The sequence below is a fragment of the Onychostruthus taczanowskii genome, unplaced genomic scaffold (assembly GCF_017590055.1).
Source record: "Onychostruthus taczanowskii isolate IOZ18803 unplaced genomic scaffold, ASM1759005v1 scaffold72, whole genome shotgun sequence".
Taxonomy (NCBI): Eukaryota; Metazoa; Chordata; class Aves; order Passeriformes; family Passeridae; genus Onychostruthus; species Onychostruthus taczanowskii.
In genome coordinates, this window is record NW_024505008.1 from 2,841,156 (window position 1) to 2,869,056 (window position 27,901).

At 35.0% G+C, this 27,901-nt stretch overlaps 1 protein-coding gene across 1 annotated transcript in view; it reads left to right on the top strand.

Moving 5' to 3' along the window:
- KIAA0825 (KIAA0825 ortholog) overlaps window positions 1–27,901 on the top strand; it is a 206,789-nt gene that overhangs the window by 85,599 nt on the left and 93,289 nt on the right. Inside the window, exons 17-19 of the mRNA XM_041422246.1 lie at window positions 3,137–3,293; window positions 8,333–8,488; window positions 11,653–11,747. Of these exons, the coding sequence (XP_041278180.1) occupies window positions 3,137–3,293; window positions 8,333–8,488; window positions 11,653–11,747 (408 nt within the window). The remainder of the gene's footprint in view (window positions 1–3,136; window positions 3,294–8,332; window positions 8,489–11,652; window positions 11,748–27,901) is intronic.

Consider the following 27,901-nt stretch of genomic DNA (forward strand, 5'->3'; position numbering starts at 1 on the left):
AATAACATGACTTACTGAATTAAATTGTAGCTGCTGAAAGTAAGATTGCCAGTTTTTAAAATTAGTGTTCTTGAAGGTTGCAGTTGTTGCTGTCATGTCAGGATTTGTCCCTATAAACAAAGGATATACTGATTGTAGGTTGGAATAAGTGATACCACTGAACAGGTCTTCATGCAGTGCTTTAAGGGACAGTGTCCTGTTTCTGTGAGTAGTCAGTTAATAAATGAGGTAAGCAGTAATAGTGTCACACAAACACTCATTGACGCTGGCCTTTGTTATCTTTGCATTTTCATTTAATTCTAATTTACGAGATCTAATCCAATGAATAAAAGATTGAAGCCAGATGCCAGTGACTGATGGAGTTGTAGAATAAAAAAAGTATAATGATAATTTGTATATTGATACTTAACACAATGGTCCCACAATACAATTTCTAATGTCGCTGAGAGAATAGGTACTTTTTAAAAATACATATATAGGAAGACAATATTGTGGATAACCTCTAAAAACTAAAACTTGAGTTAATTTGCACATCTTCAGAAGCTGAGAATTTTAAGATAATATACTGCTGTATTTTCTTGTGTAAAATACCACAAAAATGCTGTGTTACATTTAGGTATTAGATTGTGGAAAGTAAACATGGGAAAATGTTTCTGTATGTCTCCAGTGTCAAGCAAAGAGAGAACTAGTTTGTGACTAGGCCTGGTAATTTTAAGCTTAGGAGAATGAAGAATACATTGCCTGCTCTCCAAGTGAGCAGTTATTTGATGCAGTTAGGAAGTTGACTCCCCTGACTTCAGTTGCATTTCTGCAGTAGAAATCTAACAGAAATGTTGTTTTTCCACTTTTCATTCAAATGTTATGAGTCAATATCTGCGGGAAAACATAGCCAGTTTATAAGTACCTGAGATATGAAATCTAGATATTAATGTTATTATAAATGCAAATTACAAAACTAATATATTAGAGCTGAAATTCAAATGTTCAGTTAAAGTAAGTAGTGTCCACATAATTGCTAAACTAAAAACAATCTTTCAAGGGGAGATTTATGATTTTCATGAATGAAATTACTATGCTCTGATTGTATGCTATGTACTGTATTGGTGCTATGTAAACATTCAGTAATCAAATGATTTTCTGATTTAGCTGGATGCATGTGCATATATGTATACATACTTATAAATGCTTAGAGATTTTTAATAGATACATAGGAAAGAAAAAAACCCTATAAATTTCAAAAATTTATTTGAGACTCACCTGCACAGCCATAAAAACATTTTTGAAGTGTAGTGGGTTTTTGTAAGTAAAATTCTTGCTTGATTTTGTGTTATGTTACTATTATCAGAATTGCTATTTACATAAAAAGTTAAAATAATATATATTAACTTAGTTTTACAGAATATTTCAAAAATTATAGCCTTCATTGAAAGGTTCAGAAAACAGCAAAGGTTCTTTGCCTGTCTTGTGTACTTCCTGAAAGAATTACTATTCGTTAAAGTAACCTTCACTTTATGGTAGCACCAGAGCTATAAACAGTCAAGTTAGATTCTAAAAAACACACATCCTGGGAAGAAAAGAAAAGTCTGTCTTTGCAAAGTAATTTGTCGAATTGAAGATTATTGTTTTTCATCATGGTGACCCTGACCTTGCTGGCTGGGTGCATATACAGATTAAGATGAATGCAGTTACTCCTTGGCTGAGGCCTGCCTCTCTCAGGGCACATTCTTGCTAATGACATGATTGATAGGCAGTCCCAAATCCAGAAAGGAAGTCATTAATCATAGTGCTGCCTGAATCCAATCATCTGCTTCACCTGCGCAGTAACAGGCAGTAAAGAATACAATTTGGGTGCTGACACTGATACATTCCTTTGTCAGAGGTCCTTAGCTTTTTCAGTGTTGGTTGCTAAGAAATTTGACAAGAAATTCAGGTTGTATCTGTATGTGGCATCAAATATCAGTTTTAAGTGTGCTTTAATTTAAAGATCAATTTCTTTGAGGCTTTTCTGTAAAGTACACCATAATAACATAGTATCACTTACTTACATTCAGCAAAGAACAAAATTATAGTTTATATTTTGAAACTATTTGCTCTGTAGGACATTCTGAAACTGCATGTGGAAGCAATATCAGCTTTAATGTCCAGCAGCTGTGCAGCATTTCAGAGAGCCTGTAGGTCAAACAGCAACTTTCAGAAGGACTGACTTTGTAACCATGGCACCCTTCCAACAGTAAACTGCAACCAGAATGGTTTTGTTTTCAGGTTTTTGGGATTTTTTTAATGTTTTGTTTTTTGTTTTACTTCTAAACGAATACAATACTGATTTTTAATTAATTGATAATGCTTCCTTAGTTTATTTTAAATTAATCCAACAGTGTTTGCAGAAAGGACAATATACTCTTGTTAATCTTTGGAGTTCTTGACACATACATGTGAAATACCTGTGCTGCAGCTCTAGTATTTGAGGAAAATTTTAGTACTTCTCCTTTCCTAGACTTCTTGGTAGCAGTACTAAGATAGTAACTTGTGGTTTTTGCAGAGCGTCTGACAATGATCAGAGATTTGAATGCACAATTGTGGAGGCGTTTGGGAATGTCACCTTCCTATTTTTGTTGGTAGAAGTTTCATACAAATACAAAAAAAAGCCCCAAGGATCGGTATAGGGCAAAAAATGCAACAAGTGGCAAATAGGTACCCTTTAAATGGTTAACAACATACCGGTGGAAAGAAAACTACTTCAATTTAAAACTTCTATCCTATACTTAGAGTAATGGCTACCTTTCTGACATGTTAATTAGATTTTAATATGTGCTGTGACAGGCAAAGAAAAATGCACAAGAGATCGAATGTAAATGCCATTTCTAGTACCAAATATACTTCTCTAGGGGAAACGAAAATATTTGCTACTTCTATATCCTTAAAGAGTGTTTTATGTGTTAATTTTTTCTTATTAAGGTGATCAAAATTAGTGTAATACTGTTATTTAACACGTATTGTGTGAGAGATACATGTAAAACAATATATGTCTAAGTCAAGTACTTCCAGGTTTTTTTGATCATGTAGTTCTAGCTGAGTTCATGTTAATATTTTGCTCTTAGTAAATTTAACTTAGGACTGTATCTTTTCTATCTTCTAGTGCCTCAGTCACAGTTAAAAGTGGAACATTAGAGGAAGGTGGTATTGCACTTGGATTCTCTGAGCATAATATAAACATGATGGTCCTGGATATCTGCCACAAACCAGGTGGTAGTGAGTACCTGAGGCAAATTTATCACATCATCCGGCTCAATGAGGTAGGGAAACGGCCTTTCCACAGACCAATTAGGTGTGTACTGGCCTGGGGCAACATCTGCTGGCAGCTAAGGGTTAGTCAAGGAGGTGATAATAGTTCTTAAAGTCACTATAGAATCCTATATTGTATTTTAATACAATCCGTTCAGTTTAGGCTTTTGTGCATTTCTACAGAAAAGATTACTTTTACTGTCGATTTTATTTAGGTACTTAGACAGTAGTATGGCTCATAAACTTTCTTCAGTTTCATGCTATAGATCATTGATTCATTTTAGGAGTCTGAGCACAGTAAAAAAAAATAATTGAATTGACTGTTACAAAGGTAAAATCACACTTGGTTAATTAGCTGTCTTAATTTAAACAAACAAGCAACCCCTATGGCTGTACTGAGGAACTAAATGAAATCTTACTCAATTTAGACAATTCTGTTCATCCACAGTGCTTTTAAAATTACAAGATACAAATTCAGATTTATTTGCTGCATATGGAATTTTGGCAATGTAAAAGAATAATCATGTTATTTCTAAGGCTGTTCTAAATTGCCCCAAGTTACCAAAAGTGTTCTGATTTTATTCACTGAAATAAACATAGGTTTAAAGTGTACAGTAGCACAACTTAATTTAGAAAGTTCTGGTTTTAGTTTTAATTACTTAATTCCTTGAATGCATAAGCAGGTGCTTAAGACCCTTGTGTTGCGGTGCGTTTTGAGGTGGGGCACCCCGGGGATGTCCCCGGAGGGCCCCCTAGGCTGTGAGTTGGCTGGCAGCAGCAGGCAGGCAAGGAGACTCCACACGGCTTCTGATCAGATGAAGGTTTATTTGGGGTCCCAACCCCGGCTACAGCATGGCTACTGAGGGAAAAGGGGGGAAGGGGGAGGGAGAGGGAGCCTCGGGGAGGGAAGGGGCAAGAGGGGGGAAGAGGCTGAGAGAGAGGAAGGGCTGAGAGCCAGACTGATCCCCTAGCACAGTTTAAGAGGGGTATTGAAGTGGGCGCGGAATCAGACTTGAGCCAATGGGATTACAGGTACAGGATGGTTCAGGGCAGGACCACAGGCTTAGAACATACCATACATTTCGGAGGGGTGAGACAGAGCATACCATTTAAATAAAATGGAATACAACACCCTTGCAAGTGTACAGAAGTGTTTATAACAAAATACAAAATAGTGCAAATATAGGCAGAGGCCAGGATTTTTCCTCTGAAAAACTTGATAGTAGAAAACCCTGACTTAGAGAGCTATGTCTGTAGGAAAGCCATAGAGAGCGCCTTAGTACTCACACTGTACTTCTGAAAATAGGATCCAATTGTTTAGTTCATAGGCTTAAAAACAATTTTTATGAATCTGTCTTAGGAAGCATCAGAAGCAATGTAATCATATATGCAGAGATGGCAACCTTACATTAGTACAGTACGGAATCTTTTCAAGTTTCAATTTCCTGAACAATTAACTGGTTTAGGAAGTGAAGTGAAAATTATTACTGTAATAAACAAAACTTCTTCACCTGGAGCACATTCAAGATTACTCTTAGCTATAAAGGAGTGTGGAAAAGACCACCAAAAATAGCATATAGTCCAGTAGTTAGGACAGTTACCTAGGGGACAGCATAGGCAGGCTTATATACTTCCTAGTTTATACCAGGGAATTGAATCTGCATCTCCCACATCTGAACTGATTCCCCAAACCTCCATACTTTACATACTATACTAATTCCCGAAACCTCTATACAGCTATCGGCATGGAACTCCTTCTTTTTCCCCTGTTGGAGTTGTTTTGCCTTGTAGAAAGAGTGGTAAAAATGCATTCTGTAACTTTTAGGGTCAAAAATAGAATGATACTGTAGCTGAAGGAATAAAATACACATCCTGGGTTTTGGAGACCCTGATCTAAGATCTGACTCCTGGGAGTATTCGTTTATTTATACAAAGTGGAGCAGCTCCAATAGGAGGTATGAGGCTAAGAGAATTAGGGGGAAAAGGGACTTCAGCCTGACTTTCCACATCCCAGGTGTCTCTCCTTGAATTTCTGCAGCTAGTAAAACCCTTTTTAAAAATAGAACATTTCTCAGTGGAAAAAACTCTGTTGTTTTAAAAATGAAGAAGAGAGGTCCTGACCAGCTTGAGTTACAGAAGGATTTAACTGTATTACTTTCTAATGCCTTTGAAACCATTACAAAATATTTTAATGCTTAGCATGGTATCATGATTATGTACTTTCAATATTATTTTTCAAAACCTAAATTATGTTTTATGTTCCTGCTTACCAAGAAATAGATTTCATTGTGTATTCAAAGGTCCATTCTCTGTTTAAAGACTCTGTAGAATGTCAAAAGATTGTGTTCTTGAAATAAGTTTAGAGATCTTTATGCTACACTGCTTGGTAATCGTGTAAAAACAAAATTATAGGCCAGAAGATTGTTGTTTTTAGTAATATTCTTTAGAAAAGCAGACGAAAAGGGATATGGATTCTTCGAAGCTGGATTTGAACATATAGATATGATTTTATAAAAATTTTTAACAGTTACTGTGGTACTCAGAACAGCTTACAGCCCTTCATGTGTTTGCCAAAAATAGTAATAATTTTTAAAATAATTTTTTAGTAATGACAACCAAAGAGATAACTCTTCTGAGCTGTCGGGCTCAATAATATTCTGTATACTTGGTTTGATGCCCAGTGTACTGAGGATATAGTTCACATGTTTACAGATGTGATTTCATATTTTCACATTTTTGAATCATGACACTTTCAGAGCCTACGATACTTACTGTACTAAAAGGCATCTTAATGTAATATATTTACCATTGTTGAATAAGTCTCTTCATCAAAACCACTCCATAGTATTTTATTAAAGACAGTACAATAACTTTACAGTATTCAGCTGTATACCACTTGAATTTTTCAAACTCTGGTAAGCAGGTGTTACCAAAATTGGTCAAAATCTCCTTCCTAACACCATGGCAGCATTAAGAAGCAGGCATTCTTTATTACAGCACCAGATGCTGCAGGGATATCTCCACCAGAATTGTGCATGTCAAGTACAGAAAAGCTCCTGCTTTATATACTTTATTTTACAGACATATTCATTGATTTTCCCAGAACGAACCATACATATAATAATAATAATAATTTCATGGAGACCCGCAGCATGCCCTCCCCGCTTTGCGCATGCGTTCTTCTGTCCCGGGGGTCCCTCTAGTGGTCTCTGGTGGTCCCAGACCCCGAAGTTGCCTGGTCAGTGAACTGGAGTTTCTTTCCAAAAAGGGAGCTGAGATGGCATACTCAGGCTGGTTCATTATTTTGTTAATGGCCAGCATGATCCTACAGAATACATATTGTGCCGTTCTGTAGACTACTGGTTTTGCAAAATAAGCATTGTGTTTTCCCACCAGCTGAGCAAATAGTTCTTCATCTGGCAACACATGGACAGCTATTTCCAGTATTGCTTCTGAAAAAGCAACACAATCTGCTTCTGCTGGCTCTGTTACATCCAGAGGGCTGGGTTGCTTTAGTCTACAGATTTTGTAAAAATATGTACATGGAAGGCAGTACATTTATGAAAATTTGGTAGATGTACAGAAATTGCTTTTTAATAACTTCCTTCACCATGGCTCTGAAATCTTTGTTATGGCATAAAGTGGTGAATGAATAAATGAATGGGGAAATAAAAATCCAGATCTTTTTGAAAAGGTGATTAAAAATAGCTAAAAGAGGTTATGTTTTCACAGTTGCTTTTTGATATTGTTTTAAGCAGAAAAAAAGCACAATTTGTTTTTCTTCTTTTGGTTGGTTGGGGTTTTTTCCCATACACTAAGACAATTTTGTGATTCTCTTGGTTGGACAAGACCAAGTTATTTATTTGCAACCAGCAGAGAGACAGTCCTTCTCTTTCTCTTGCCCTTGTGCTTTTCCACTCCTAAGCCCCCCCTTTGTACTAGTACTAGAAATCATGTGGCTTGTTTATCTGGATGAAAACTTTTTTTTTCCCTGACTGATTTCACAACATATGCTAGTGCCAACACAAGGGAGAAACAGCTACAATCTGTGTGGCCTGAAACTGAATTTATGCCTTTCAGGTGAGGCCATAATTGGGTAAGTTTAAACAAATTATGAAATTCTTCTTTTAGAAAGAACTACGAGAGGCACAGGATGCTTTGGCAGGTAGTTTGCCTGTTATTCCATCTCAGTACTACTGCAAATAAGAGGAGCATTTGCATTCACCCATCCTAAATGACTCACCTTGAGTATTTGCTCCATGTAATGGACTTCATTTTAATAACAACAAACTGTTTAATCACAGTAGTTATTCCAGCAAATGGATGTTTAAATGTTTTATTATCTAGTTCTTCATAACATGGTTCTATTTAATCAAAACACTTTATTGGCCTGCAATGATGATTTATTTACATAGTAGTCGAAGAAGTGAAAACAGAAAAGATGGTGTCCAAAATAATAATGCATCTGTTACACTATAGTTTCGAAAATTGCAATGCAAATCATACTGCTTCTAGTCCTTGAATGTTTAAGCAGCTAAAAATAGCTTTCAAGAGTGGGAGAATATTTATTTCCTGTGTTCAAATACCATGGTTACCACATGTTAATCAAAGAATTGATTTATAGTCAATATAGTAATGGTTGATGGTTTTCCAAAAAGTTTAATTCAAAAGACATGAAAAATACTTGTTGGTCACTTCTACATATACCTAGCATAAATATATATATATATATATATATATATATATATATATATATATACACACGCACATATTGAATGAGAACTTATACACGTAATTTGACAAGAATTTCAAAGCAATAGGTTAGATTGTTCTGTTTCGCTCAAGCTGGGTGCATGTTTTCTGGGGTTATTTCCTGTTCATTGTAAAATGGCAATAGTCTTAAAAAGGTTTCTATTTTTTAAGAGTTTTTTAATTCCCTACTGTATTAAAAGGAACTTCTATCTTTCAAGCTTATGCTTGAAATCTAGGCAAATTTCATGTAGAAAGCTAGTGACCTGTACTATTCTGTGGTTGCTTTTTCTTCCAAAAGGAATATTTGAAAGAGCAGCTGTCTTGTGAGAATTCCTCTGAAGATGGTATTACCTCGAGTCAATGTCTGCCTTTGACGCTGAAGGGCAGACAAGAACAGCCTGTCTTCAACCCTTTCCAGGTGTACAGACAATCTTATGCAAAAGTATTCAATCAGGTTTGTGAAAATCTGAAACCTTGGTTATAGTATAATTTTTACTTGTTGGTATTATTATGGTCATGATAATGACACAAATTAAATGTATGAAAATAGACTTATTTATGTGTGTTCACATCTAATTAAGGAGAAAGGAATGTTATTTTGTGGGAGTGTAATGAGGGTACCCTCTACAATATCACGATGTTCAAAAAGACATTATTGGCCTTTTCTTTGATCAGAATTATTGCATGCAAGAGCAATTTGCATTTACTTACACTTTCTGTGTTCAGTATACTGAGGGAAAGCCCATAATAGCAATGACTTTTATTACATCTGTACAATAGTACATAGGGTTAATCTTAGTCCTTTGAAAAATCTTATCAGAACTCTATGTTCACATTTATAATCTTCCTCATGGGTCTTTCATAGATATGTTGAACAGTCAAGTAAAGAATACTTTAGAAATACAAAGATTTTACAGAACAGTCAGACTAAGTGGGTTAAAACACGCACACACACAAAAGCATAAATTTTTCTGTTTTTCTTTAAGTCATGCCTATAATTTGTAAAGGATTACAATTTTCTTATAGAATTTAGTTTCATGATAATGGAACAGTTAAAGAAAAGAGATCTAGTTGCCTAAATCTCTGCTGGAGCACTCCATGACCACATCATTGCACAAAATGCTAAATAGTTTCTGATAACACTTTTATACTGAAAAAATCTCATACCATTGTTTCTCATATATTCTTAATATATCATCAGCATTTTTGATCCCAGCAGTCAATTCAAATATTTGAAAAGATGTGGTACTGCAAGTGACACGAAATTCGCTTGTAAGTTACTTGTGTGGAAATCCATCCTTTTTCAGTGCAGCCCTGCTTATATGCAGTGTAATCTCTCCAGTTTTGACTATTTTGGTCTATTTCATCAGTTATATTGCTGTAAAATATACTTGTTTTTCTTACTTGTTTAATGAATACTTAATCATTGTCATGTTGCAATAAAAGTGTTAATATCCTGAAAAAGGAGACTATATGTATACCAATATATATATACACCAATTCTACAAGGCTGATCAAGGCTTCTCACTCTAGAGAAGTATGCTTTATAGAATCTTTGAATTTGTAGAATCTACTGATTTGAAAGGGACCTTCCACTCAAGAATCACAGAACCACTGAATGGGTGAGACTGGAAGGGACCACAGTGGGTCATCTGGTCCAACCTCTCTGCTCAAGCAGGGTCATTCTAGAGCACATGGGCAGAGAATTTTTCCAGATGGTTCTTGAGTATCTCCAGTGAGGGAGACTCAGCAGCCTCTCTGAGGAGTCTGTTCCAATGCTCAGTCAGCCAGGCAGTAAGGAAGTTCTTCTTCATATTCAGCCCAGAAAGCAAACTGTGTGATGAGCTGCATCAAAAGGAACATGACCAGCAGGCCAAGGGAGTTGGTTCTGCTCCTCTACTCCATTCTGGTGAGACCCCACCTGCAGTGCTGCATCCAGTTCTGGGGTCCCCAGCACAGGAAGGACATGGAGCTGTTGGAGCCAGTACAGAGGAGGAACAGCAAAATCACTAGAGGGATGGAGCACTTCTCCAATGAAGAAAGGCCAAGAGAATTGCAGTTTTTTGGCCTGGAAAAGAGATGGCTTTGGTGTAACCTAATTGCAGCCTTGCAGTACTTGCAGGAAGCTTACAAGAAAGATGGAGAAGGACATTTTAGATGAGCACGTAGTGACAGGACAAAAGGGAATGTATTCAAACTGACAGAGAGTAGCTTTAGATTACATATTAGAAAGAAATTATTTCCTGTGAGGGTGGCGAGGCAGTGGAACAGGTTGCCCAGAGAAGCTGTGGTTGCCCCATCTGTTTTACATGTTCCAGGCTAGGCTGGGCAGAGCTCTGAGAAACCTGGTCTAGTGAAAGATGTACCTGGCCCATGGCAAGGGAACACGGTGATCCCTTCAAACCTCAGTCATTCTATAATTCTCTCCTCTGATTCTATTTCCAAGCTTAATGATGTTATTAAATAGTTCAGTTCCCTTTACCATTAAATTGTTCATTTATTTAGTGGTGTGGGACTGTCCATTTATAAAACTGATAAGTATAGCTGAATGTCTGGTTTCCAATGAAAATTATTGCCAGTGCCTGTAGAAGATGCCAGAGCACTGACGATGAACCTTTTCTTATTCATTCACTTTCTGCTTTCTCAGTATTTTATTTTTTCTTGTTACCTTTATTTCCTCTTCGTACTCTGTATTTCACCTTTGTTTTTCTACTTTACTTTAACATGCATGGCAAAGATTAGGGATAGGGAGTAAATTAAGTAAGGAGAAGGAAAGTGATAAAACATAGATGGAAGGAATAGGAGGGATTGCAGTGACTCTGCCCTCCCAGAGGAACTAAGTGCTGACTGTAAGAAGAAAAAGATGCACTTCAAGTTATACTTTACTATTATTCCATTGTTTTGACTTGCTTAAACATTTTTTTACTACTCAGTGCTGTTTCAGTGTTACAACAATAACTTTGTACTTATTTCCTCCCAAGAAGATTAAATTATAGTCACTACTTGACAACTGCTAACAATGATAAGGAATATTATGCAATAGGATTTACTATTTTTTAAAAATAAGAATGTTGTGTATGGTCTTTTGTCTGCCCACTGATGATGTAGATTGCTTTTGTTTATTAAATAAGCAATATGGAGTTATACTTGTTCATATTTTCTAGATTTTAAGCTGTTTATAATACAGCATTAAATCACTCTAATTATGATACAGGTTACTTCTTGAATTCCAGCTATACCAAATTTTTCATGACATAATTTTTTGCTGACAGCAGAAAATGCAAATTGCTTTTACATAAAAAGCTACCAACTATTTGCTTTTTGGACAAAGAGTAAAACTCGCAGACAAAGCAGCTGATCAGAATGCTATCAACAATTGGAAGAATAATGGTTCAAAAAACAGATTTATTTTTTTATAAACAGTGGCTATGTCTGTAATTAATTAATTGCCATTTGATTGGAATAAAAACCTTCTTCTGTGGACATGATTGATATCATCTTTCTAAGTCCTCATTCTAGACCCCCCTCTTTGGTTAGTATATAGCAGCTGGAGCTTTAATGTACTGATCATATTAATGCTGATTCATAACTAACTAGCTTCTTTCCATGTATCAACAGTCAGCCATTACTGAATGGAACTGGGATTGGTCAAGCTTGCTGCCAGGTTACTTGGGACTGAATCAGATGGCTTTCAGGGTGCTGCTGACACACAGGTAACGGGATTTTGGCAAATCATCACATTTTCCTTTTGTATTTTTGACTTTGTAGCAGTGAATACACAAAGATTTTAGTGGTGAAATTTGTAAAGCAAATTAGGCATTTCTTTTTAAATACATAGTTTTAAAATGTAGCAACATTTTTTTCTGTAGTATTTGATCCATACTCAGCTGTCTTTCAATGCCTGTTTTGAGGCGTATAATTTGTTCTTACTGTCTGAGACAGAAGTATATGAATATATGTTGATATTGCACTTAAATAATGCTTTGGAAAAAAATTAGTAACTTTTGCAAGCCTATACTGCTACGGGAAATTTCAGCACAGATTTTAGGCTATGTTTACTCAAGTTGCAAAGGATCTTAAATGCAGTTGGGGGCATGACAAGTGTAGCTAGAAATGGAAAGTGTTTCCTTAATAGTTTCCAATTAATCAAACTTATTCTCATATTTTATTGCCTTTTCACTTGTAAAATGTAAATTCTTAAATCAGAAAGTGCAATTTCTTAAATTCAGAAAAATTGAGGTGGAATATTTTTGGAGTTGTGTGGATTGTTTTTTTGTTGTTTGTTTTTTGTTAATATTTGTCATTTGTGAAAACTGGAAAACTTACATGTTGCACACTAAACTAAGACATTCCCTTCTTAATTCTGAATCCTCCTGATTATACCTAATAAGATCCTATCAGTCAACTTTTGAACTGACTGTTCCGCTATCTAGAAACTGGAGTGATGATTTCAAAAGTGTGTGAATTTGCATGTCATAAAGGTTTTGGGTATTTTGTCTCATTTTCTCAATTTATCAGTAGCAGTTAAACATTTAATTCTTCCTTCATTTCATATATAAAATACTTTTACAGTCTGTTTTGAGTCTTCATCTTAATTTGGATAAGATTATTTCTTTCCCTACCCAAATTGTTGTTTTCCAAAAGTTTAATTGCACGAAAAATCATGCCAGCAAAAATTTGTTGTCCAGTTCTCTTCTTGATGTCCTTTGTTACCTCTTACTAGACAGAATGTGAAACTTCACAGACTTTTTTGTGTTAAATGTCAGAGAAAATACAGTACTAATTTTTTTTTCTTTGATGGTTCTCCTGTTGATTGCTATCTCATGTCCTTCATTAAAAATTAAGTAGATTGTCCTTTTAAAAGAGAATCTTAGACTAAAACTGGATCTTGAACTTTGCTTCATGTTATTGTCATCAATATGAGCCAAAGAGAGCAGAGGGCTGCTGCGATTTGCAGAGGAAACATTTTGTGTGGACATTTCATATTCCCTGTTCCCTTAAAACACATTTTATTTTTCTTTTGATCTCTTTATAGATGTTAGAAAAAATCATGTGTATGCCTCCTCTGTCTTTCTCATCCTTGTAGTATCATCTATTTTTTAAAATTTAAGTAATTCCTGATTGTTGTCATCTTTCCTAATTTGAAAATGCCTTCATTCATTGCCCTTCTACATGGTAAGGAAATTGCCATCTAGAAGTAACATTATGCAAATAATTAATGATTAGAGCATGGATCTGTTATTTCAACCACTGCAAACCAACCTATCATTTAGATCCACTGTTTATCATAAAAAGTAGAATAGCTGATTCAGTATCTGCCATTGCAGCCAGTATTGACAAAACAACTTGTCTGACTAGGACAATTCTATCTGTTCTTGTAGCTACACAAACACGATTCGCAGTAAGAATCTCAGGTGAGCCCTGTCTTTAGGTGATTCTTCATGATCCTTCCGAGAACTGCATAAATCAGCCTTACTTGTGCTCAAGACTTAATGTTCAAGCTGAATGAGTGTGATTATTTTCACCTCTCATTTATTTTGGACCTGAGATGAGTTAAACAAAACCACTGGCAGTACTTAAGCTGTTTCAGAACCATCAGTTTATAAAGTGGAGCACCATAATATTTAAATTACTCCTTCCTTTGACACGTGCTAAATCTTTCCCTGAATAGATATGTCTGTGCAGACAAAAATATTTTCACCAGTTCACAGTGATGTTAGAATGATATTTCTTTCCTTCTTTTCATATTTGAAGAAAAAATACTGTCAGTTGCATATGAAGTTAAAAAAGCAGTCTTTCGAGGAAAAAAAAAAAGTGAAAATGCTTAGGGGACTCACTTACAAGAGAAAAGCTCTCCTAACCTAGTTAATGATGAGTTAGGTGAGAGGGTGTTATGAGAGCATTGTCCCAGAGCCAGCAAGTGTTAAGCAAATTAATTGGTTGGTGGTTAGGGGAAAGTAAAATACTTTTAGGACTGGTTAAAAAGGAAATGAATTGTTGTCTACTACTCATTGCTGGTTTCACACAATGATGGGAATCCAATCCGTGCATTCCTATGATCCTCAAAATGTCCAGGAAATTTTTCAAATTAAAGATGTGGTGTTTGTAAGGCTCTGGAATCCTCTCACTGAGTCCCTCAAAGGAGCTTTCAGGGATTTATATATGTGCCCTGAGTTAGATGCAGGGAAGGAATACCAACAAGATACTCCTCAAGAGTCAAAACAACAAAAACTTAACTGTCAAACTTGAGAAAATCAGGGAACTTTAGAAAAAGTCTAAAGCTACATTGAATCAATATAAAGCATTTGACAAAATGTTAATTTAGCAAGCTCTAAGGCCATTCAATTTAACGAATTTCAACCCATCTGATTTTAATTTACTCAGAAATAAATAATATGTGTGTATATATATTATATATATAGTTCAAACTGCAAGAATAAAAGTTAAAATGTACTTCTCAATTATACTTGAAACAGTATCTTTTAATACTAAGACCATTAACATTCAACTAACTTATGAACTTGATTTACACAAGTTTAAAAAATATTCTACATACTTACAAAGATACGTGCTGCCTTTTCAAGTCTTGGACTCACTTGTTCATCCTTAGCTACGCCAATAACAAATGGGGGTTCCTTACCTCTAATACATGTGTTAAAGCAGGAAGTGCAATTGTTATTTAATTACCTGTATCTCGACTTATAATTAGTGTCCTGCTCATAAAGTTACAATTGTTATTTTCTGGCCAAATCAGTGTGTTGAAAATTGGCAAGAAGTACTTAGCAGTAGGCAAAAAGCTGGTGTGCTGTCAACACTGAGGCACAATTCCAGAGCACAGTACCATGCATTATCCTTCTTGTTTATGTACTCTCCTTTATATAAAAGTTAAATTTATCACTATTAATTTTCAGAAGAATATCTTGGCAACTTGTACATTGTTAGAAGATATTATTTTTTCGCTGGGCTTTGAGATGTCACCTGCCTTCTGCAGTTGTGCAGGACTTTCAGGTGCACTGCATACCTTACAATAACATAAAAAGATATTCCTGTCACTATAAAGAGGAGGAAAAAAAGAGTCATTTTTGTAACGTATGAAGCCATTATCCAATATTGCAGTTATTTGCAGTTCTGAAGAGGAATGGCTTGGATTCCTTCCTGTACACTTGTGGAGATTTCACTAAGAAGTGGTGTCTGTGCAGGGACAAGTAGTAGCTGGGAGCTATAGGAACAGGTAGAGAAGAATTCATGACTGGCAAAGCCAACAACAGTCAGGACCTTCAGAACAGAAAGCTTAACAACTTAATAACTAAGAGAGGAATGGGAATGTGTTATTTTTACCATAAGTGTGTCAGGCGAGAAATAGTAACAAGTTTGAAAAACTATAGAATTAAAACTCGTATTTGTTCAGGTGGATAAGAAATGCTATAAAAATGTCTAAACTGAAAATTAGAATTTGATTTCCAACAGATAAGCCAGTGTAGACCAAGAAGGACTTTCCAGAAAATGTTTATACATGTGATATGAGCTTAAATAGTTTTATGTTGGAATAGGATAGGCAAGTATCTATTCAACTTTTGGTCATGTGTTGTTTTGATAGATATTCGGAACTGCCCAGCAGCTTCTGAAAGTAGAAAACATGGAGATGTTTATATATTGGCTTTCAGGAAACCATAAAAAAATGAGTAAGTTTTTTTTTTTACTAAAACTGGATAAAATCTGTAGGCTTTCTAGTAGGCTTTGTTGCTACAGCTACAAGTCAACTATTAATGATGGTTGGTGAAGAGCTAGGATGCCATTAATATTGCAGTAATCATCACCTGCTTGGTGTTACTATAAATGATGCCCTTATAATGCATAGGAGAACATTTGCTGCAAAATAGATATAAACACTCAGATCCCTTGGAATACAGATTTTTTCATAACACAGTGCACACTGCATTCTTGTTCATGAACTACTGAGCTGTTTACACGTGGGTCTGTTTTTTGGGTAGATAAAAACTATCATTAGCAGCAGAGTGCTGTCCTAGGATTGAGAAAACCTTGTACCTACTGTCTCTTTATTAAACTCCTTTCAACTGTACTGCCTTTTGCAAAAACCTTTGTTTATATAGTTGTGGCATTTTTTCCCTGTATTAGAGCTTTGGGATAAAATTGCGTGTTTTGACTTTGACTAAGCCTAATAAAACTGAAGTAAGAAAATCTTGTTTAGAATTTTGAATGATTGCAGGGCAAAATTTGCATAGCGCTTGTATATTCTAGTGAATACACAGACACCATCTGTTGAGAATGATAGCCATATGGTGAACTATTTATAGAAAATGTTTATATTCATTGTGTTGTTGATTATCTAGATATCCAGAAAATGCACTTTTAAAATCTAGTTTATCAACGCGTGGAAAAATTTTTTATGTGGTTTTGAAACTGAAAAGAATGTCAACAAACTGCACGTGTTTTGTTGTCTGTCAAAGATTTTTTATAAAACTTTACAAAATCCTAAATCTGAGAAATGAGTGAAAAAAACTCCAGGGTATTAAAAGGTAGGAAGTTCTCTAACAATTTTCGTGTAGAAGAAACAAATGATGGAAGAGCATTTACTGACATGATGCCAAGACAGAGAGTTTATCTGTATGGCAGAGGGCAGCAGTCTTATGTCTAGTGTACTTCTAGGTATATTTATCTGTCTTCTAAACTGCAGATGCTCCCAGACCTTTGGTGTCCAAATTTGCTGGATATTGGAAATTCATACCGTTGCTACAGTTACAAGTCAACTATTAATGATGGTTGGTGAAGAGCTAGGATGCCATTAATATTGCAGTAATCATCACCTGCTTGGTGTTACTATAAATGATGCCCTTATAATGCATATGATAACAGGCTTTCTAAAATGCATGGGAGGCTAGGAAAGGCAGTATCTCATTGCTCCTGTATCAAAAGAAGCAGGTGAAAGGTATTAATCCATTGTTGTACATCTCTTGGTTAATCATGAAGTCAGGCTTAGACCCTCATGCTGGATGTACCAAAAGAAGCCAATGAGATTTTGTGGAAAATCTCACTTTGGCCTCTGGATAAGCAAGGATCCTGTTCCATAAATGAGTTGGTCAATAAAAAGGTGTATGTTACATCTGTCACCACAAGGATTATCCCTTGTCTGTTTATCCTCTTCTGACACAGCTAATCAAACCATACTGTGACTTTAAAAAATCTGTCACAAATAGGCTTAGTTCCCTGCCTGGCACTTTTAAAACATTGGTGGCAGAGCATACATCAATAAGCAAAAGGGAACAGTGGTACACACTGTTTGACTGCCACTCAAGCCCCTATCATGTTTACAGTTACAGCATAAATTTCACAAGTAAATGAGGTTAAAAATGAGGCTCCCCATATGCAATACACTTTTCTGGTTCTTATCAGTGTCTCTCTTCTGCAGATATATTGATGAATCATATGACAAAAAATGCTCTCTGATAACAATCTCCAATAGAAGGTGCTAAAACCATAAGGATTGCCATATCCCATTTAACCTTAGTTAATGTGAGCTATTTTTTAATACTTGAGAGTCCTTTATGATGAGGCCTTTGCTAGCCTTGCAATACAAAAGCATGTACTTACCAGCTTTCTTTTAATTAGCAACTATAAAATTGCTTAAATAAGGTTTCATGCTAATTGAATGCTTTTTTCATTACTCAAACCTGGCTTCTAGAAAAAGTGAAAAAAAAGAAAAGAATGAAAAAGAAGAAAGTATTGCTGGTACATCTTTTTGCATTGAAAAGTATAGTAAGCACAGCGTGTTGGCTACGGCAGAGATCTGTGATCCAAACCTCTTTCTTCTCATAATGTCTCACACTATCTTGGTTCCTCATTTAAATCACATTTGTCCACATTTTTATATCCTTTGAAATGCTTTTGTCTTGTCCAGTTTTAGTAAAAAATTCCACAATTTAGTGCTCCTGCTGAGACTCTCCAAACCACTAAACTACTGCTTACCCCCTTCCCTTCCCTCCCCTGTGGTGCTATGGAGAGAAGAATTGAAGCTACAAAACATAAGCATCATGGTTGAAACAAGAATAATTTATTGGAAACAGCACTGAATGAAGAAAGCAAGTAGTAACAGCAACAATGCTAACAACAGAGGGTATAAGAGGCAAGCAATTCACATGGAAACCCCCTGACAAGAGATAATACCCAGCTGCTCCCTCCACCCCACTGACTCAGAAGATAACCCTTTCACCATCCCCAGAAAACTACATGAGGGGTATAGAGTAACCTCCAGGTCTCAGCCATGCCCCTTCCTGGCTAGTGCAAAAATTAGCTCTATCCTGCCCAGAACCAGGACAGCTTTGATGGGAATACTGCTAGCTGTATTAATTGTATTGTGTTAATAATACACATAATAATTTGTGTATTTATTGTTAGGATTCATTGGTTTCTTTAAAGGTATGTATTTTTTCTTCATAACTAGGTATTTTTATGTGCCATAAATCACACTTGGAAGTGTGGCACTTCAGCAGTTTTATCACTATGTAATCAACCTGGTGATTGCTATCCTGTGACATGGGTGGCTTTTCTTAAAAACAGATATTTCCTGATGTGGGATCTCAGCACATCACTGTGGATGTGCAGAGACACCAGAGGAGCCCCTGGGGGGCTCGGAAACCCTGGAATGATGCCAAAAGGGTTTGGTGGTTGGATTTCGATCCATCAAAAGGAGAAGAACCTGTGACGGAGGAAATGAGAACTTCTTGGGTGTGAATGATACCTTTATGGAGGGAAATATAAATTTTAGAAAAATAGGTACAGGGGGGTCATGAAGGCAAGATGGAGGATTCAGGGCGTGGTCCTGTGTTCTTCTTTCTTCTTCATGTCTTCCATTTTGTGTGGTGATGTTGGCACTTGGAGATTGGTTCATAGTGAAAGTGCACTTGTCTATAAGGATGAATAGTATTGGGAAATAAAGGTAAATATGGCACACGTAATTTTTACTATAAAAGACACAACCGCCCTGTGGGCGGGAGAGAGTGCACTCGACTGTCCTGCTGAGCGGACCTCGGCTGGGCAAAGAGAAAACTTTGTAGATAAGAGATAATAAACAGAACTGAAGACCGAAAATCTAAGAGTCCAGGCTCATCCTTCGCAATCGCGGCCGCCCAGAACCACCTTTCCCCGTGTCGGGGCAGAGACACATAACAGCGGACCCCAGCACCTTTAATCTGTAAATAATTTGCCCTCCTTTCAACTCTGTCTCAAATCCTGTTCTGGATTAAGAATCTAGGGATTCTTAAGTGGAGATACTCATGTTCATCTCTCTTATCTGTTCTTTTCTCTTTCCTCTTTCAGACCCCTATTGATCCAAGTTTTCATTTGTAATAGATACATAGTTATATAGTGATTGTAATTGTAGTGTAAGTGTAATGTGTAATTGCTAAATGTATGAATGTGAATTAATGCATTCAAAGTACTGACTTCCCTGATTGTGCACAGTGGCTTAGCTTCTTGTTTTATCTATAGACTTTCTTGCTACACCTGCAAGGAAAGAGGCTGCAGGACACAAGCTGACAAGCTAAAAATCTGTCTTGTCTATCAAGGCATTGTTTCTTCCTTTTGCTGCTTTCAGATAAGGGATTTTTCATCAAAATTTTTGTAATGTAGAATAATTCCATTTTCATGCAGGGATCTCAATTTCTTTGTAAACTGTAATGAGCTGAGACATACAAATCCCCTGTAAGGTAGAGGGGGAAGTATTAATATCAGAGTTAAACAGATGGAAAATCTGGTCATGTGAGTCACTTTTAAGGTTTGTTCTACTCTTAAAGTAAAGAGTATAACTTTGTTCTTTTGACTAAATTTAAGCTAGAAAGCTACCACATAGCTGATCTGTGGTGGCTGTTGCTATGCTCAGTTCCTTTGTGGCAACAGAGGAGAGGTGACTCAGTTTTAGTGAGGCCTTTGAATTCCCTTGCATTAATTTTAGGAAGTGGTAGTCCCATTAGTTTTTCTCTGAAGGCGATGGGGAAGATTGTGTGCTCTCTCCTGACCTTGAAATATTCAGTGTTGCAACAACAAAGCAAGTATGTGGTGGTGGCCACAGTGTTGTCTCCCAGACCTTTGCAGCTCTAAGTGTTGTCTCTTAGACCTATGGCTTTCCCAAAGTTACTGACTTCACTCGTGACTTTCCTGGATGTACTTCCTCTGTCCTGCCAGCCTGGCACTGGTTAAGAAAGGATGACAAGTCCTAGAGATCTTATTGCTTCTTCCCTAAGTCCAGTTGTAAATGTCAAACTGACCTCAGAAGCTTTACAATCACAATGCAGACACAGTGAAGTTGGTCAGTTTTGCATGAACTCCTAATAGGTTTTGTGAAGTGAGTAGTAAGTTTAAAATCTGCCTATACGCAGTGATTTAGGTGTTTCTGATGCTGACTGATGATTCGACCCAGAAAAACTTTTTGATTTTGGATTTTTCTTTCCCTCCTAACTTCTTTCTAGGGTCTAACAACAAAATTTAGTCTTTGTGAAGAGTGGGAAGCCATTGTGCATATTGCCTCATATACCAAAGAGGGAATTAAGAATTGTCATTCTGATCGTTGACACTGTAAAGTGTCATTGAAGAAAGCTTTTTTATGTTAGTCTTTTGATTGACAGGTTATGACAAAACTGCATTCATGTTGCTTGAATACATCTTTTGTCTAGTTTTACATGCTTTTTGACTTGTCTAGAAAATGACATATTAAGGTTTTCATTAGCCTTAACCAGGTGTGATTTTCTTTATGGAAGATACCTTGATAGGACTACAGCTGAAGGCGAGTGAACCAGTGAAGCTTAGAAATGCCACAGCCCTTCTTCAGATGGTACTGGGGAACTGAAAGACTCATTAATCAACAGCCAAGTCACAGATGTGATGTCTTTTCTGCAACAACCAACAGACTGTGAAAGTCACATCCAACATGTAAAACTGTTAAACAAGGCACATCTACAAACATTCTTAAACTTTTGTCTTTTCATTTTGAAAAACACAACTCTTCTCATGTTTTCATTATTGATTTCCTTTATTTTAAACAGAAGTATTTGTCTTTTTCCAAGCAATACTATTTAGTTAGGAAACAAAAGTAAACACTGACACTGTTTTCACCCTTCGTTCATTTTAATACAACATATTCATTTAAATGGAAACACAGTTTATGATTAATGTAAAGAGTTTTAATATTATAAATTTTTGTACATAGAAAATGTGCATGGCAGTTTTGACAGAAAAAAAAATTAATACAGGGATTTTCTACATGTAAATGACTGGCTATTTTCTTCATTATTTTCCAGTACTTTCACCTACTACAAAAATCATCTGGAGGAACAAAGATTCAGTCATTCTGTAGGGCTGCAATGTAGGCAGTCATAAAATGTTTAAAGTGAAATTACTTAGAAGATTTTATTAGTGAATCAACATGCACTGAATTTTTCACCTGCACTGATGGGAAAAACCCATAATAAGAAGCCAAAGAATGAAATTGCCGTACAATTTTTCCACATCATGCTTCCTTAAACTTTCTGGATCCCCTGGAATGAGGGAGTCTAGTCAAAAGTCTTATACCTCCTCATCGATTTTTTTTCTCTCAGATTATCTTTAAATTTATATATTCCCCATGGATAAAAATTAATTTTACTCTGCTCAAAGACTATGAATTTGTTAGAACTTTTGTATTTGCTGCCTCCTTGGTCTCCCTAATTTCCACATTTTTCCAAAAATAAATGTTCAGTATAATAAAAATTATTCGTTAAAATCTGAGGCAGATGAGAACAGTTTCCACCTGGGATGAGTAATTTCTTAATAGCCATAGTCTGATCTTGTTTGCCTCTTTAGAACATCTGTCTGACTTTTGATCTTCATATCCAGAAATGAATTTTAATTTGTAATCCACATTCTTCACTTTTTTTTTTTTTTTTTATTTCCAGGATTGCCAGTTGCAAAGTTATTTTGGTCTTATTCAATTTAACTAAATTGAACTGTATGTAAGTGTAGTGCCTGCTGACTCAGTAAACACCGTAGTGCACGCAAAATATGAGGAAACAATGGTTCTGCATTTATTGCAGCAATAAGGTCTTATGTTATTGGTATATCAAAAGTTTTAACTGTGTTGCCTTTACAAGGTTCTGTAAGCAGGTGTTTGAATATACATCTCTTTAAGTTATATTTGTAACAGACTTTTTCTGTTTACTCAAATGTGGTTCTACTTCTTGTTATTGAAGGGCTTGTTAAGGCATATACAGCTATCATATTGTCATTTTAGAAAGAACTGTTGTTATTTCACTTTAACAACCATTTTTTGCAATTTAAAGAGATTTCACTGTCGGGATCAGTGACAATTCTAGTTTTGTTTCATGTTTGACCATAAATTATTGCCTAAATTTTTGCCCATTAGCTTTCTGTTGTTGCTTTAACTCGGTAATTAAACACCTCTGTAAAAAGACCCACCCTCTAAAATAATACAGAAATTATGCTTTAAATTGTACTAATAAACAGTATGATAGCTGAATTTAAATACTACCAAACTCTTCCCACAAAAGTATTAATGAAATTCTATCAGTCAATAAATATAGTCAATAAAATAACCATAATGATTTCTATTGGGATAATTACATGGGTAAATTAATAGTACATTTGGATAAAAACCGAGAGCATTAATGTGATATATAGTTAAACCTCTGTAGATGGTATGTAGAAAATAAAAGGTTTTCTTCTCTTTCAAGTAAAAAAGAAACCTTAAAAAATATATCTTAGCTCTTTAACAGTAAATTTATTTTCCATTTCTGTCTTATTTTTGGCATTTCATTATTTATTTTTTCATATGGAGTCACTGTCAGATCTTGCAATAGGAACAGTGGGCTTTATAGCCTCTAAGTTATAAATGCAGAGACAATTGGGTATTCTTTGCATATCTCAGTGATAAATGGTTTTTGCATAAGAAAATTTGATAGAGTCATTTCAGAATTTTAGCATTAAAAATGAATGGTCATTGATCTCTGTCTATCTAAACTTCAGTGCCATATTGTCATAGTTCAAGGTGACCTATGGGATTCATATACTATTAAGTTATGCTCACAGATCATTCTGCAACATCATGCCCAACCCTCAGTGTTTGGACATGAACTGATCTGAGTTAATCAGCTTCAGTCTATAACTTTCTGAGCAAGAAAAATTCAGAGATACTTATCTGACAAAGAGTGCTGCTTTTTTCTATGACCTTTTCATCAGGAAAGGTGTGAGTCAAACAAGGTTTGTTGATCGGGCTTTCATAGTGTTTTCACTATTGGTATAAAATTTTCATAGAAAATTAATAGATTCTGAAGCTTTAAAAGACCATGCTTTAGTTCATAGCAGCTGAAAGAGATTGCTTTAATACTTGTAGAAGTATGTGTTGTCAGTTTGTTATTTACTTATTTATTTCTTTCAGTGAGGATTGAGCTTCTTTTGCAGAAGGAAAGCTTCTCCTTACACCATGATATTTTAATTCTTTCATCAATTTATGACATTTCCTGATGTGTTTTTTTTTAATTTGTTAAGTTTTGTTTTCTGATTTTAATCTATCTGTGCTGACACACACTGAATTTTTGTACATGGAGTTCAATGACTGATTCATCTTTTTATTCCGTACTAAAACATAATCCTGTAGGTGCTCACTCACATCCTTAATGAGTTGTCTCTGTGAATTCAGTGCAATAACTTCAATTCAACATGTTAGGCTAGATTGTATGCCTGCAGTTTTGTGGCATGAGAAGACTACTTAGAATTAATAGTGTTTCTTTGGCCTTGTTTCTCACATATTTTGTTATGTGTCTGTAGTCTGCAGAGAACCATGTGCTTGTGCCGCAGTGCATGTTCTGTATCTTGTCCATATACATACACTGAAAACACAGGCTAGTGAAATTTTAATTAAAATTTGAATGGTGGCTTTTACAGGGACCTACTAAATATTCTAATGATGCAGAAATCTTTTGTTGTAAAATAAGGAAATAGTGAACTACACTATTAAACTGTTCACTAAATCTAGCCCAGACCAAGAGCAGTTTTGAGAGATTATTTTTTTCAATTTGATTCAGTTATGATTTATTAGAAATTTTTCTTGAATGTTAGTAATACACACTATGTATCTGTTCATATGGGGACAAACAATACTATATTACTCATTTTGGAACAGTAGTGTATTTAACTGAATCTTTACCATGATACAGCAAAGTAGAATTTAAAGTGATGTTCTATATCTCAAGTAATATATGTTTAATCTTTGGTTTGTATCATTTGTTAGTTTGAAATAAAAATTGTTAGAACAGGTGAAGTTTTAATGCACTAGTTCCTCCTGCTGGGCTAAGAAATAGCAAAGTTATGGTTTCACAAAGTTGATGTCAAATACCCCTGCAGTTAATATAGTAAAGAAATTTAGAATAAGGTTTTTCTACTGCAATGAAATAGCTACGGAAGAAGGATAAAGAAGGGAAGATCATTTTTCTGTTGCTTATAATACTTGTCTCATAGTTTATTGAAATTGTAAATAATAGGACTGAAATACGTAGAACAAGCTTTGGCATAACTGAATTAATTTTAAAGAGCCGAGTTCTTACAGGGAGCACACATCCTGTGAACAGAGTGTTTTTTCCTTTAATAAAATTTTCTCAGCATCTGATAATGACATAAAAATCATGCTTTTAAATCTTCTGAAGCAGACTTGTCAAGTTTTTGGTGGCATCTTGTAATTGTGAAAACTAAACAGTATGTTTTGACTCTCCTCGGTTACACATCTCCATCAGGTTCTTCTCATGCTTATTCTTCTCCATAGTTTTAATGCGTGGGAGAATTTGATCAGTGTCCTTTTTGTATTCAAAATGAGTCAGCTTCTGTCTCAAAAGTGTCTTATTGTCATGATGTCACTGCATCTCAAGATTTGTGACCTTTTGCTCCATATGGACTCATGGTAGACCTTGTGTTTTTGCAAACTATATTGCTTTTGTTCCCCTGCTAGGGGGTATCAAAGCCTTTTGGATGACAGTTTTACATGCTTGTAGTTTTGCAAATAAATAAATAAATAAATAAATAAAATAAAATTAGTATACTAAAAGTACCCAACAGCAACTGAAAACACCCAACAAAGAAACAAACTTAAAGTTTATGTATAATAAGGACCGCCAGATGTCGCAAAGGCATCGTGGATGAAGTGGGTTTTTATCCAAAATGTGGCACTTATATGAGGAACAGTAGTATTGTGTTGGAGAGTTGCAGAGGCCATAGCAGGTCAGTGAAATGTCCTTCAAACATTTGATTTTTACATTTGAGAATAGGCCAAGATGAAAAGATAACCACATATGTGACATTGACATTGCTACCATTTAGACAACCGATGCAATTGCCTTATTCAATGGGCTCAATCAGATCTTTATTACTTTGAAATCTACATAACAGATTTAATTTTGGTGGGGTTTTTTCTTATAAAAAAAAAAGGCTGTCAGCAGTACCAGATCACAAACCTCTAAGTGTAAATTTATTATAATATGTAAAAAGTTTTGTTTCCTCCTTGTTCTTTTAAAATGTCAAATACTATTAAAAACATTATGAAGAATGCCAAGTAAAATTGAAAAAATTTGAACTGATTTGAATAGCGTGTGTAAATCAGAGTAAAACAAGTTGAACTTGGAAATAGGTATTTGATGATTCATATTTTATTGAAACAGAATGAGTATGATAGTGGATAAAATTATTTTTCCATATTGAGAGAAAATGCAGTGTTTTTAAACATGTCTTCAGTATGAATGGAAGCCTTGTCAAAAAAAAATGAACACATAATATCTTTTAAAAGGTAAATTAACATAAGTATATCACTTAGTTTCTGGATCAAATTTTACAACTGAAAAAATGTTATGTATATTCCTAGTGTTATAAAGCTTACATTTGAAAGATAATGTTATTACCTTTGTTAGGTCATGGAAAAGCCTAATTTAAACTGAGTTCATGGTAGAATTTGATGTATATTTAGAAGAAGAAATGCCAGTGCAGAAAATTAAGTCCAAAATATGTATTCATGTACAGATCATAGTCAAATCCCTAGTAATTTTAAGTACTTGAAATACATAATTCAACAAGTAAGCTGCTATATGCTTGTGTTTAATGGGCTCTGCCTGAGTATGCAGAAGCTGTCAAGATAAAATACGGAACAAATACAGAACATGCATCATTCTAATTTAATTATGATTGTTCTTAAAAAATAAAATAAATACGTCTCTTTGTGGTTTTGTGTTGTATGTGGAAATCTGCAATCTTCATTGCTAAGATTGAATTTTATTTTGTTTTGTAGGATTCTTGCTGATTTCTCTGTTGCTTAGGCACATGTGCATACACCACTTAAACATGTGATATATAAGTATAAAAATCATATAGAGTCAAATCTTGAAAATTTGCAGAATGTTTATTTCATTTATATGGAGTACGTATGTGTATATATATATATATATATATATATATATATATACTTCACTTACATTTCTGCTTTGACATGTATACATAAATAAATAAGTTATATACTTTTGCATATGTGTATTTTCATAATTGTTGTTAAATGAGTTCTATGTGCCCTGGACTTCCCTCTTCAAAAAATGCTTGTTGAGGACTGATTTGTGAAAGCAAGGATATCTTTAGCTCTGATTATGGTTTTGACAAATTCTTTCTATTGTAATTGTGATGTCAGCAGGGTTCTGAACTTAATAGACAATTCCTGACTTAATAAACATAGTTTCTTAATATTCCATAGATATCAAACTCTTTACCTCTATCTTTGGAGTCTTTTTTGTGACAATGGAGGGTTTCTTAAGGCTTCAGGTTTTTTAATGTGAACAGATTTATGTAAGTGTTTGTGTACTCTGCTTATCAGCTACATACATGTGGAATAATTTTGTCTTGTTTTAAGACTTTATGTATATTTAACCTTTAGTTTAACTAGCAGGTTGTAAGATTTCCATAAAAAATAGATGAGCTTTGAACTTACTGAATGTTATTGGTGCAGAACAATCAATCACTTCTAAGGTTAATGAGAACATATGCTTTATTTTTAATAGTTATATTGGTAAAATTATTTAGCATATAGAAGGATTTCATATCCTGTTCTCTGTATTTAATCAGAACTTACAGTTTTTGAATAGCAGATTATAGGTTTTGTTATTGAAGTTAAAGTGAGAAACAGACAAATAAGTATTTATATAAACTTCTTGTACTGTGAACAAGATGATCAGTGATACACTAGCTGTGGCATCTTTATAGAGCTAAGTTGATCTGCAATGTATTAGAATTTTCTTGAATGTTTTTACTTTTCTACATCCTGTTCTGTTATCTTTTAATAAAAGGTGACTTATATAGGTGGTACCCAAATAACATCACTCAATATCTCAATGAAATAAAAAGTCAATACCTGAGTGGCAGTTTGGCAGGGGGAAGGGAGGGTATGCAATTTCATATGGTAAAAACATGCAGTGGTAACAAAGATGGAATCCATCCCTATATTGCATAGCTTCCTGATCGTATCTTTAAACCTGATAGCAACAAAGAGCATTTATTTGTTGCCAACCTATTGGAGGATTTATTTCTGAACTCAAATCCCACTTATCAAGAAAATTGCATCCTCTTTGTCTCGCAGAAGGGTATACGTCATCATGGCATATTTAGTTATTTGGTACTATAATATTGTTACCTTGTTTGAAACACATGGTCCCTCTTAATATACAAGAAAAAACAGAATCCATTTCAATAAATTAATAGGTATGAGAATCCCAATCCATCGTTCTTTTCAGAGGTTCACATACATTGTAATGAAATGCATTAGGAGTTTTCTTCACTTGAA